The sequence below is a fragment of the Pleurodeles waltl genome, chromosome 4_1, assembly GCF_031143425.1.
Source record: "Pleurodeles waltl isolate 20211129_DDA chromosome 4_1, aPleWal1.hap1.20221129, whole genome shotgun sequence".
Lineage (NCBI taxonomy): Eukaryota > Metazoa > Chordata > Amphibia > Caudata > Salamandridae > Pleurodeles > Pleurodeles waltl.
In genome coordinates this window covers 95,973,001-95,986,654 of record NC_090442.1, presented here as the reverse complement: position 1 = coordinate 95,986,654, position 13,654 = coordinate 95,973,001, and the positions used below count along the sequence as shown (strand labels likewise).

Below are 13,654 nucleotides of genomic sequence, written 5' to 3'. Positions count from 1 at the left end.
ACTGCATCTGCCAAGCTACCAAGGGGAGAGCAAGGGTTATCCTAGGTGTGTATCTCCATTACCCTGACTAGAGTGGAGGTCCTTGTATGAACAGAGTGTAAACTGACTGCCAAACAGAGACCCCATTTCTAACAATGGACTAATATAATATTGGGAAAGCAAGTATACATAAGTAAATATAGCTGCACTGCAAATACCTCCACATCTATCTACCTTGACAATATGTATCTAGGGCCTATTTAAGGCAGTTTATCTTATAAAAGCTGTTCATGCCATCAACCAATAAATCAGAATCTTAATCATATACATTTCTGGAGAAAAAAAACTCCACTACTCTTGTAACCCCCAACCTCATTCAGTGGTGGAAAAGCCACACGTTCCCAGTGGTGAAGCCATAACTTGATTCACTATCAGAAATCCACAAGCAGACCACAGTGAGTTTTCTCAGGGAAAATTCCCAGCTGAAACAGTGAGGAACTGTTTATATGGCAGGCCAAGACACGTTAGCTTGGCGAAAGCCTGACAAACATTAAATGTGCTAATTAGGCATATGCACAATTAGAGACTGCAAAGAAACAAATTATATCTTAAACATCTACACGTGGACAGTTTACACCGACTACCTGTACACAGTTTTTAATGGTTATGGTTTTTTTCTTTAGAAGAAGATCTATGGGTGCTAATTTAGGAAACTCAGAATATCATGTCTGCCAACTAAGGAACTTTGGTCAAAAATGTTTAATTATAAAATATAAAATCAAACACTTATTGAATAAATAATTTCCTTCTAACTCATTGAAATATGAATTTTGCCATTAGTGATGTCATAGGTAATGCCATTATTGATACATTTCCTGATGTTATTTGTGTTGTTAATGGTATGTCAAACGTATGAGGTCCTTAGTTGTGCATGATTGGAGGGAGTTGTTGTGTTGTTCATCAAAACTAGGAAATGTCCATAGTTTTAGTTGATTTATTGTAGCCATAATTTGTTTCAACAGGCCATTTGCTAAATGTTTCCAATTGGTGGATCGCTATTGTAGGAAAATGCCTCTCACGGCATGGGTGTCTCCTAACTTTTTGCCTTTTGTTGATGCTAGTTATGATTGAAAGTGTGCTGGGATCTTCCTAACCAGACCCCAGCACCAGTGTTCTTTCCCTAAACTGTACCTTTGTCTCCACAAATAGCACAGCCTTGGCACACAGATAAGTCCATTGTAAATGGTACCCCTGATACCAAGGGCCCTGTGGCCAGGGAAGGTCTCTAAGAGCTGCAGCATGTATTATGCCATCCTTGGGACCCATCACTCAGCACATGCACACTGCCTCACAGCTTGTGTGTGCTGGTGGGGAGAAAATGACTAAGTCGACATGGCACTCCCCTCAGAGTGCCATGCCCACAACCCACTGTTTGTGGCATAGGTAAGTCACCCCTCTAGCAGGCCTTACAGCCCTAAGCCAGGGTGCACTATACCACAGGTGAGGGCATAGTTGCATGAGCACTATGCCCCTACAGTGTCTAAGCCAAATCTTAAACATTGTAAGTTCAGGCTAGCCATATAGAGTATATGGTCTGGGAGTCCGTCAAATACTAACTCCACAGTTCCATAATGGCTACATTGAATTCTGGGAAGTTTGGTATCAAACTTCTCAGCACAATAAATCCACACTGATGCCAGTGTGGGATTTATTGAAAAATGCACACAGAGGGCATCTTAGAGATGCCCCCTATATACCAGTCAAACTACTAGTGTTCGTCGGACCAGTTTCTGCCAGCCTGCCACATCCAGATGGGTTTCTGGCCACATGGGGTGAGTGCCTCTGTCACTCTGTGGCCAGGAACAAAGCCTGTAATGGGTGGAATCTCACCTCCACCTGCAGGAACTGTAACACCTGGCAGTGAGCCTCAAAGACTCAAGCCTGGTGTTACAGTGCCCCAGGTCACTCCAGCTAGTGGAAATGCCCGCCCCTCCGGACACAGCCTCCACTTTTGGCCGCAAGTCTGGGGGAAATAATGAGAAAAACAAGGAGGAGTCACCCACCAGTCAGGACAGCCCCTAAGGTGTCCAGAGCTGAGGTGACCCCTGCCTTAAGAAATCCTCCATCTTGTTTTGGAGGATTCCCCGAATAGGATTAGGGATGTGCCCACTTCCCCACAGGGAGGAGGCACAAAGAGGGTGTAACCACCCTCCAGGACAGTAGACATTGGCTACTGGCCCAGACCTAAACACACCCCTAAATTGAGTATTTAGGGGTGACCCTGAACCCAGGAAATCAGATTCCTGCAACCTGAAGAAAGAAGAAGTACTACTGACCTGAAAGCCCCGCAGTGACAATGGAGACAACAACTGACTTGGCCCCAGCCCTACCGGCCTGTCTCCAGACTCAGAGAGCCTGCACAGCGACGCATCCAGTGGGACCACCAACCTCTGAGGACTCAGAGGACTGACCTGCACCTGAAGGACCAAGAAACTACTAAAGACAGCGGCTCTGTCCAAATCCACAACAAAGAAACCATCTTTAAAGAGACTCCAGCCCACTCCAGAAGAGTGAGTCTCAACACTCTGCACCCGACGCCCATGGCCCATGTCCAGAGAAACCAACACCGCAGAGAGGACCCCCAGAGTCGACCTCCCAGCACCCCCACAGTGACACCTCCAGAGAGAATCCAGAGGCTCCCCCTGACCCCGACTGCCCAGTAACAAAGGAACCAGACGCCTGTAAGAAGCACTGCACCCGCAGCCCCCAGGACCAAGAGGAACTATCTACCAGTACAGAAGTGACCAGTAGGTGGCCCTCATCCTAGCCCAATCAGTGGCTGGCCCGAGAATACCCCTCCCCCCATGCCCTGCCTGCATCGCCAGAGTGACCCTCGGGTCCCTCCATTGATTTCAACACAAAATGCGACGCCTTGTTCACACACTGCACCACGCCACCCCTGTGCCGCTGAGGGTGTATTTTGTGTGCCTGTTTGGGACCCCCCCAGGGCTCTCCAAAAAACCCCTGGTCTGCTCCCCAAGGACGCAGGTACTTACCAGCTAGCAGACTTGAACCGGAACACCCCTATTCTCCATAGGCGCCTATGCTATTTTGGCCCTACTTTGACCTCTGCACCTGACCGGCCCTGTGTTGCTGGTGCTGGATGTTTATAGTTGACTTGAACCCCCAACGGGGGCTGCCTATGCACAGGAGACTGAACTTGTAAGTGCTCTACTTACCTGAGAAACTAACCAATACTTACCTCCCCCAGGAACTATTGATTTTTGCAGCGTCCACTTTTAAAATATCTTATTGCCATTTTTGTCAAAACGGTGTACATTACTGTTTTAATTCAAAGTTCCATATTTACTTGTGTGAAGTACTTTACAATTTATGTACTCACCTAAATTCTGAATCTTGTGGTTCTAAAATAAATCAAAACTAGAATATTTTTCTAAATAAAAACCTATTGGCCCGGAGTTAAGTCTTTGAGTGTGTGTCCTCATTTATTGCCTGTGTGTGTACAACACTTGCTTAACAATATCCTCTGATAACCCTACTGCTTGAACCCACTACCACAAAATAGAGCATTAGTATTATCCAATTTTGCCTCTATCAACCTCTAAGGGGAACCCTTGGACTCTGTGCACACTATCTCTCACTTCCTACAGTTATGTTTTGCAATTCACATTTCCATCATGCAGTTTCACAGTGTAACATAAGACGCCACAGAGAATTATCTTAATGACCTCAGAACTTTTATCTGCATCATTCTGATGAACAATTTCCTTCCTCTGTGATTGTTTGCTGCAATTTCTACTGCCCAAGCACCAAGTCTGACAACTAAACCCTAATTAATTCTGATGGGGTGGTAAAAGCAGCACTTTGCCCCTTCCTAATTATGAGATCTGAAAGCAGCTGAAATGTTTTGGTGAAGCTCTGGGGCAAAATGAGAAATTACTTTTTTTCTAGGGGGGCTTTTTAGGGTTCCACTTCCAATTTGCGTCCTGCCCCCTACAAAGCACTGAAATACCTGAATCCCACTGGTATCGAGAACTTCAGGGTTGGGTAAGGTTTTGTAGAAGACTAGCAGGCCATTTTGAATGAGGGCATTAATGCATGAGGAAGCTGCATTGTTTTGCTACTGAGGTACACAGCTCTAACCTGTGCATGGCACAGCAGGAATGAGTGGGTGCATGTATAAAAAAAGATTTTGAACTCTATTTCCGTATTTGGACATTGATATATATGTTCTATTTACAGAATTTATAATTCAGCCAGATTTGCAGTATGATATTGTTGCAATTATTTTTCTTTTCTCTAGTGAAGAACTGTTCTAAGATAAATGAGGAGAGAAAATCTGACCTTGGTGATGGAGTTTCACCTATCCATATTCACTGATGATCCAAAGCTGCACGTTATTCTCTTTGTGCTGTTTCTCCTTGTATACATCATCACTGTTCTTGGAAATGCCTGCATCATCGTCCTAATCAAAACTGCTTCACATCTTCACACAGCTATGTACTTCTTCATTTGTAACCTATCCCTGGTGGATCTATGCTATTCTTCTGCCATTGTTCCCAAAATGCTTTGCAACTTCTTGTCAGAGAAGAGGACCATATCATTCTTTGGTTGTGCTGCTCAACTGTTCTGGGTTTGTTGTTGTGCGACAATAGAAAGTCTTCTTCTTGCAGTTATGGCGTATGACCGGTACAGTGCTATCTGTAACCCTTTGCTCTATGTAGTTATTATGAACAAAAATGTTTGTACTCAGCTTGCAGTCGTTGCATATTTAGGTGGGTTGATACAGGCAGTTATCCAGACAAGCTACACTTTCACTTTGCCCTTCTGTATGTCCAACAAGATCAGTCATTTCTTCTGTGACCTCCCACCACTCTGGAAGCTTTCCTGCTCTGACACTACAATCAATCAGGTTGTTGTATTTGTGTTAGGAAGCATTACATCAGTAGGCTGTGTTACAATAATCCTGGTATCATATGCATATATAATCTCACATGTTGTCAGAAGTCAGATCCGTGATGGGCATTGGAAAGCCTTCTCTACCTGCACATCCCACCTCACCTGTGTCTGCATGTTCTATGGTACTATTCTGTTCATGTATTTCAGACCAAAATCCAGCTATTCTCTAGACCAGGATAAAGTGGCCTCCGTATTCTACACTGTGGTGATCCCCATGATAAACCCATTGATATACAGTTTGAGAAACACAGACATGAAGGAGGCAATGAAAACAACAATCAGAAGACCCTTTTGCTCCAGGATCCCTTGCTGAGGAACATGATTGGCATTTATGGGTTGGTGTGCATTATTGTTCTACATACTATTTGCTTTTTCGTGCATTTTACTGTCCTCTTATGAACAACAAGAGATTTAGGATAATTGTTCTGTTTATTGGTAGTTCTTGGGTGCCATGAAATTAGTTCACCTTCATTCATTGTTAATACTATTGATACTTTTCCACCAGCAACAATGCACTCAAGGAGCAATCACCAGTCAGGAGACAATCGCCAGCTGGTAATACCTGACAAGAGGTGGGCACTAGGTGTTGGAAATAACCATCTTTTGTGTGGTGTAATCCCTGATTTTTACATTTACTGTTTTTGAATGCTGTTGAACTCTGTACTAACCAGAGGTAAAGTTCCTGTGCTCTCCTCTCAATATGATGTAGCTGTTATACCACTAATTGTCATATTTAACTTTCCTCTAGTCCCCTTGTATATGACACAAAAGTGTAACCAGATCTGTAAGTTAAATGTCACGAGTAGGCTGCAGCATACATTGTGAAATCAGCTACAATGACAGTGCAAATATGACTGCAGGCCTACCTTCTATGATCTGGTTGTGAAGTTTGAACTGAAAATTTGAACCGTCAATATAAGCCCTTTGACAGGCCTAAACCTTTTTTTTTTTTAAATATTAATGTCACCCCTAGTAAACCCCTACAACCCATAAGGCAGGTTACATGATATTTAAAAGTAGGACACGTAAAGTAAAAATCTTCATGAGACGCAAAAAGTATCCAACCGACAATGGACCTTAGTTGGATACAAAATTTATATTTCTACTACTAGAATCTTACCTGCCAAAAGTCAAAAGCACAAATACCTTGTTTAGTGGCTATGCAATTACGTGGATCCCTCTCTAGGCCACAGCCTTCTGCCTTGCCCTGCAGAGGGTTTCTAACTTCCATTTCACACAATAAGGGTCTCATTTAGATTTCAGCAGACATGTTATTCTGGCACATAAATAAATATAAGAATATAGAAATAAAAAATAATGGGATTTATATTTTCGACAGATGGGATATCCCTCACCTTGTGGTTAGAGTAACCTGCCCATGGAAATCTAATTCAGGCCATAGGTCTGAATGTTAAACTCCGAACTAGGTTGAAACTGGTTTCTGTATCCAACCCAAGCTCAATCGCATTTGGCCTTAACTTGCTCCTAGGTAGGGGGGCGTGGCCAAAGTGCAGAGCATGGCGCACGTCTAATTCTCGGGCTCCGGAGGGGCTGGCGCCAAAAATCCTATTAAACGCGCCAGCCCGGGCTATTTCTCACCGGAGCACGAGCAGCGGACTGCCGACGGGTTGCCGGCGCGATCGATCCTTCACCGTGGGACGGAGGTGAGCGAGGGACAGAGGCGGGCCGCCCGACGCGGGAAGAGGTTTGCGGCCCATCCCCCTTTGGGAGACCGCGGCCTAGCGCGAAGCGGCGAGCCGCCCTGGGATCAGATTGGGCAGCCCGTGTGTGGCGGCGGCCGCGCCTGGGCCCAACAGCCGGGGTAAGGACCCCCGAGATGCCTGGCAAGGGCGGGAGGCCACGGAGGGGCCCCACTCCAAAGAACAATGCCTACCTGGAGGCAGGGAAACAGACACGGTCATAGGCCTCCAGCCCCGATTGGAGCGGGACGCACTAGGCCCGATCAGAACTTTGGAGAGCAATATTGAACCTGCGCCACCTCGCCTCCTGTGGGGGCCAATTAAGAGGTCTCCCGAAGGGGGGCTGGGGCCACAGAAGTTCCGCTTTGAAAGGGGCCCACTCAACAAAATAGGGGAAAGTGTCCGCCCAAAATGAGAAACCAAGAAAGCGGCTGAACGCCTGGGAGCACCACCGACCCCTGAATGGGGCCACTGTGCGCGAACCTAAACAAGTCTACAGCAAAGGACGAAGCGCTGGGGAACGGACGAATGCCCTGCTCAGGGAGACGGTCGGACGGAGGCTGAGGCGAGCGCCCGATCCTGCTTGCAAAAAGGATACGCCCGGCAGGAGCAATGAACAAGAGACACGCCATCGAAGGGGGTGACAACCGGCAACTATAGACGGGCATAGAACCCACTGTCTCCGCGGCTGGACGCCGGAACTAGCCGGCGGAGCGCTTGGAACTCGATCTGGGGATATCTGCGAACAGGAACTAAACCTTTGGAGACCAAAGCGGAGGGACAGACCAATAGCAGAACGCACAAAGAAGACCGGACTGCTGGCCGTGCCCACCGTGGTACACCCCCCTGCCGGTCTGATGCCCCCCAAGGGCCGCCACAAGTACAGAGCCATGGACCACATGACGCCTGCTGGGGGCGAAGAGGCGGACGCACAGAGTCAGTCACAAACCAAAGTACAAGACACCCTAGACAAGATACTGGGAGCAATAGAGGACACAAAGTCGACATTGCAGCACGACATCAACCAAGTGGCAATTCAGGTGGGGCTCCTAAGGGCGGAACACCATAAGCTGATGGACAGAGTCAAAGCGACAGAAGCTTCACTGGCAGACATTGCGCCAAGACAGAAAGACACGACGGCTGAGGTTGCTTCCCTGACTGACAGAGTGACAAGACTCGAACAACGGGCTGAAGATGCAGAGGGAAGAAACAGAAGGAACAATGTGCGAGTGGTAGGCCTTCCGGAGGGGTCAGAGGGGTCGAACATGGTGGAATTTCTGGAGAAGTGGCTCAGCACGGTGGTCGCACCTGGATGCCTGACTCCTTTCTACGCACTGGAACGAGCGCACCGAGTACCGGCGAGGCCCCTTGCCCCTGGCAGGCCGCCCCGTGCGGTAATCACTAAGCTCCTACACTATAGAGACAGGGACATCCTTCTACAGAAAGCCAGAGAGACGGGCCCGTTCAGAGTGGCAAACGGAGAAGTGACACTGTTCCCAGACTTTACATTAGAAGTCCAAAACAAACGAGCTTCATTTTTAGCGGTAAAAAGAGCCTTGCGAGACGAAGGGATCCAGTACTCGTTGCTATTCCCAGCATGACTAAGAGTGATTATGGATGGGAAATCCACATTTTTCCAATCCCCAGAGGAGGCATGGGAGTGGCTCGAAAGGCACCGGTCCCACACGGATCAATCCGCTCCTGGGAAATCCAGTGCGGGATGGCCCCGCCGAGCCCCGAGGGGGAAGAGACCCAGGGATCGCCCTCAACTAGCGCCAACACAAACGCAAAGAGAAACGGGCAGGAAGCCAGCCCTCGAGGCGGCGGCCCGAGTGGGTGGAGAGACGTCCCCCCAAGATGGCTCTGAGGTGAAGTCTGACGACAGGGAGGGGGCAGGTGTTCGCCACAGAATGTTCAGCCTATGCAAGAGGCGTACTAATTTGGATAAGAGCGGGTGTCCCCCTAACGATTGATTCTTCCAACATAGACAAAGATGGTAGGTTCGTGATATTGGAGGGGAAACTGCACTGGACCTCATTAGTGTTGGGTTGCATCTATGCCCCTAATCAGGACCAGACTTCATTCATGACAGGCCCATCAAGACACCTCACCCGACAACGCACTGGGGAAGTACTAATAGGCGGGGACTTCAACGCAGTATTGGACATAGATATGGATAGATCCACCCCGCAGCTCCAAGGGGCGACATCAATTAAGATAGCTCAAAGGCTGGTGGAGTGGATGAGCACCTGGGGTTTAGTGGATGTCTGGCGGATGCGACACCCGGACATTAGGGACTACTCATTTTACTCAGGCCTCCATCGGGTACACACCAGAATTGATAGGGTAGTCTGCACTGCGGGTCTGGCACGAGGCGTGACCCACTCTGAATACCTGGCCCGCACAATATCAGATCACAACCCACTACTGTTAACACTGAGGGTGCCACAGGACAGACCCCCTATACCTTCTTGGAAGTTGGCCCCTGCGGCACTGGAAGACCAGGCGTACAGGGAAGCGCTCCGTTGCCACCTGACAGAAACATTGAGACTAACAAGGGATCCACCTCTTCTAGGGCCGTGGAATGGGAGACGCTTAAAGTGGTGACGAGGGGTTTCTGCCTTGGGCAATCAGCAGGAGTGAGGCATACACTAGAGAGGGAGCTAACCGCCCTAGAGAAGATTATACACGAAGGGGAACTGAGACAAGGCCCAACAACACAAGGTGATGAACAATAGACTGCGCCCGCAGAGAACACTCCCAAACTGAGGAAAGGCTTAGATGCCATGACATGCAAAGATACCTAGCGTCCCTACAATCAGAGGAGGGCAGATCGGGGAAGCTCTTGGCATGGCTGGTGCGTCCGAGCGGAGAAAATGAGCCTATCACGAATGTATTGGACAGAGGGGGGAACCGCAGACTTAATCCAGGGCCTATTAATGACGCATTCAGGGATTATTATACGTACCTGTACAGAAGACCTAAAGAATTGGAGACACGGTCTCTAGATAATTTCCTAATACAGATCCCTCTACCAGTGCTAGACCCGGTGGTCAGAGACAGCCTGGGGGGGCCAGTGACTAGGGAAGAAATAGATGAGGCAATAACACAACTGGCCCCTGGGAAGACCCCCGGTACGGACGGGCTCCCCATGGATTTCTACAAAAAATATAAAACCCTGCTGATTCCTGAGCTGGCGGACATGTACGCAGAGGCGTGGAATTGTGGAGAACTACCTAACACACTGCGTGAGGCACTGGTAGTGCCATTCCCCAAAACCAACAATAGGGAAGCATCAGTGACTGACTACCGCCCGTTATTGATGCTAAACAGTGATTTTAAGATACTTAGCAAGATTATGGCCAACCGGCTGCTCCCCCTCATGACCACATTGATACATCCTGACCAGAATGGTTTTATCCCTGGACGCAGCACCTCCCTGAACCTCAGGCGGCTTTTCTCTATAATGTACATGCCCGATGAGTTGAAGCCCCCTGCCGGGGTCTTACTAGCGGTGGATTTCGAAAAGGCTTTTGATTCGATTAGGTGGGACTACCTGAGGGCAGCTATGTTAAAAATGGGCCTTGGGGAGAAATGGGTTAAATGGGTGGACCTGCTGTACTCGTCTCCAACGGCTAGAGTGAGGGCGGGCGGGACAATCTTGGGCGCGTACCCAGTGTTTCGCGGAACCCGACAGGGGTGGCCTCTGTCCCCGCTGCTGTTTGCATTAGCGATTGAACCCCTGGCGGCCCAGCTGCGGGGAGAGGGGGTGGGTAAGGGGATTGAATGGGGCCCGGACGAGCATATTGTCTCCCTGTATGCGGATGACATCCTGATCTACCTCAGGGACGGAGCTAACGGTCTTCCCTGGGCTTTGGAGGCGTTGGAGGACTTTGGGGAGGTTTCGGGACTACGCCTTAACCGTGGCAAGACATACGTGTTCCCCATGAGGCAGGGATCCGCATGCCCGGTGGAGTGCCCGCTGGATGTGAGCTGGGCTCCATGGACCTTCAAGTATCTGGGTATCCAAATATTTCACGAGATGAGCGATCTCAGAGACGCTAACCTAGGTAAGGTACTTAGATCCCTACGATCGTCGGTTGGGTTTTGGCGTTCACTAAAACTTTCAATAATGGCCAGAGTAGCACTGGCCAAAATGATTATGCTTCCCCGACTCCTCTATTACTTCGCCAACCTACCACTACTGATCCCACCGACATGGTTTCGCGACCTGAATACTCTCCTCAGGGAACTAGTGTGGGACGACGGACGCAGACGAACGGCCTTGACGACCCTTTGTAGACCAACCCATATGGGCGGTCTGGGCGCTCCTGACTTCGAGGCATACTACCTAGCGGCCCAGCTACAGTGGGTGGCCGGCTGGCAAGCGGGCAAGGGACACCTAGACGTTGTACTGCGCAGGGAGTAATAGGTACGGCAAGGATAGTGACACATATGGCAGGCAGGAAGATAGCCCTTCCTGAGAACAGCGCAATGGTTAAGATCACATTGGCATGCTGGAAAAAATGCACGAAAAGAGTGGGAGTGGGCCAGCCATATTCTCCAGCATTGCCGTTGGCGGCACTGGTAGTGGGGCCCGGGGGGAAGGATTCTGAAGAACTGGGGTTGGGCCCCTGGACTGGCGGGGGGATTGAGACAGTGGGAGGACTCTTCGAGGAGGGGGTACTGAAGGGATTCGCTGACATACTGTTGGAGGGTGTCCCCCGGGGTCAGTTCTTACTCTTCGCTAAGATAATACACACCCTGAAAAGCCATTGGGATACGATAAACGCAGAGCCAGCCACGCACGGGGTGCTCCACCTACTGCTGACAACGGGGGCGGAACCCCATGCGGTCGCCAGGATATACCGGGCTCAGGTGGAGGCCATGCTGGACCCTCTACGATCCTTGAGAGAAAGGTGGAGAAATACGATAGGGAGGGAATTAACTGACTCAGAATGGAATAAAGCACTGGCTTATCCCCGAGTGGTCTCGCGTAACACACGGTTAAGGTACATTCAGTACAACTACCTTCATAGGACATATCTGATGCCACACCGACTGTTCCGGATATACGGGGGGACCCCGAGGACGTGCCCGAGATGTCGGGGGGAGATGCTGACTTTGACCATATGGTGTGGGGGTGCCCGGATCTTCAATCGGGTTGGAGAGAGACGATGGCCATTTTGGCCCAGTTACTAGGGATAGAATTATCGCCTACACCTGATCTGTGCTTACTGGGCCTTAGGGCGGCTGCGCTGCAAGGGAAGGTGAGAGGGAGATTCCTTGACTTAGCCCTGGCACTTTATAAAAGATTAATGGCGAAGGGCTGGAAGGCCCTGAGTAGCCCCTCACAGACTGACTGGAAAGGTGACATTTTGAAATGGTCCAGGGCCGAACTGCAGGTTTTGAGGGCAGAAGAAGCAAGAGGAATCCAACAGGTCCCCATTGCCCCAGAATGGGAAGACCTGGTCTCACACTGGGAAGGTCTATGCAAGAGGGCAACAGCACCCGAGGTAGAAATAAGGGATGAGTAGCACACCCCATGAAGCTGACACAAGGGAAAGTTCCCGAGTGGGGGCCTGAAGACGAATACTTACACAACCAAAATGCACTGACTGAGGTAGTACAGAAGCGCGCGAATAGCAACTTTATACACCACCAATAGAGGGGAGGGATAAAGTAGGTGGAGGCCTGCCTATCTGCACGCTGGTGCGCCCGGGGCTTGGCCCTCCCTCTCATGCTCCTATGTTCCCATGCCTTCTTATGGTATCAGTAATAAGTCCCACCCACACAATGCCGCTATGTTATCCATTAGTTCGTTGGTCTATTTACCTTAATTTTTGTTCTTTTGCCCTCTCAACTCCATTACTCTCCTTTTTACATTTTCACTCTCTCTCCCTTATTGTTAGTATCTCATCCAAGTTATGGGTCAGAACAGAACTAAGTTGACCACTGACTTACGGGATCCCAAAAGGCAACACAGGCCGGCGAGTAATGTAACGCAAAATGTAAATATGATAATCACACCAGAGTCAGGGATTGATGAAAGCATTAAGGAAACATACGAGGTCCAGGATTTGAGTAGAGAATTAAAAGCAGTACGAATTGTAAATACAAACTGTCTGAGAGAAATGTACAGTGAATACAAAATGTTGCAATGAGAGAGTAAACAGATGTAAGATAATAAAAGTTAATAAAATATAATAAAAAAAAATAAAAAAAACTTGCTCCTAGGTACCGATCAAGCAGAACCAGATCACTTGTTGATGTTTAGAGCTTTTTGGCACTATTGTACACCTTAAATTAAATAAAAAACAGGAATAACTCAGTTTTACCCTATTGGGTTTTGGTGGGTTTGGTGTCATTTTATCTGTTAAAATGTTCTCTTTTTTACTAAATTGTTTTGGGAGTCATTTTGTGTTGTGTAATGACTTTAGTACTGTTTGTGTACTGCATACCTACTTTACAGATTGCCTTCTTGGGGGTGGAGGCAATCCTAGTTTTCAGGTGCAGGACCCCAGAAGGGAGGACAGGGGGAGGGAAGCCTCACCCTTGGCCCTAATCCAACCTGAAGGTACAGACCCCAGGTTGGAGGACCAGTTGCAGGTTAACGTCCCTGCACTGGTGGGAGAATTGTGCAGGACTGCCCTCCCTTCTGGGGTCCTGCACCTGACAACTAGGAGTGCCCCCCCAGAAGACAACATGGTAGGGGCATTGTTAGCAGTAGCACCTTCCTCCAGGTCAGGGGGGACACCCTGAACCCGGCCCTCCAGTCCAGGGTCTGCACCCACAGACTGGACCACCACCTGGCAACCCAGGACTTCCTGGGGGCATACCTACCCCGCACCAGGTCAGAGTTTACCCTCTGAACCTGGTCATCCAACCCAGAGTCACCACACTGCGGTTGAACCACTGCCTGGCGCACCAAAGATGGGGGATGACCCTGCATAAGCAAAAAAGTCCAATACATATTGGCTGCAGCATTTCTTTTG

General features: G+C 48.9%; 1 protein-coding gene across 1 annotated transcript; it reads left to right on the top strand.

Annotated features, from left to right (window-relative positions):
• Positions 1-4,324: 4,324 nt before the first annotated feature.
• LOC138287036 (olfactory receptor 5AR1-like) lies at positions 4,325-5,272 on the top strand. The gene has a single exon (XM_069227397.1). The coding sequence runs from the start codon at positions 4,325-4,327 to the stop codon at positions 5,270-5,272; it is 948 nt and encodes a 315-aa protein (XP_069083498.1).
• The last annotated feature ends 8,382 nt before the right edge of the window (positions 5,273-13,654 follow it).

Bases quoted from the DNA above. Each gene is read 5' to 3' on its own strand.
- LOC138287036 (XM_069227397.1), top strand. From the start codon at position 4,325: ATGAGGAGAGAAAATCTGACCTTGGTGATGGAGTTTCACCTATCCATA.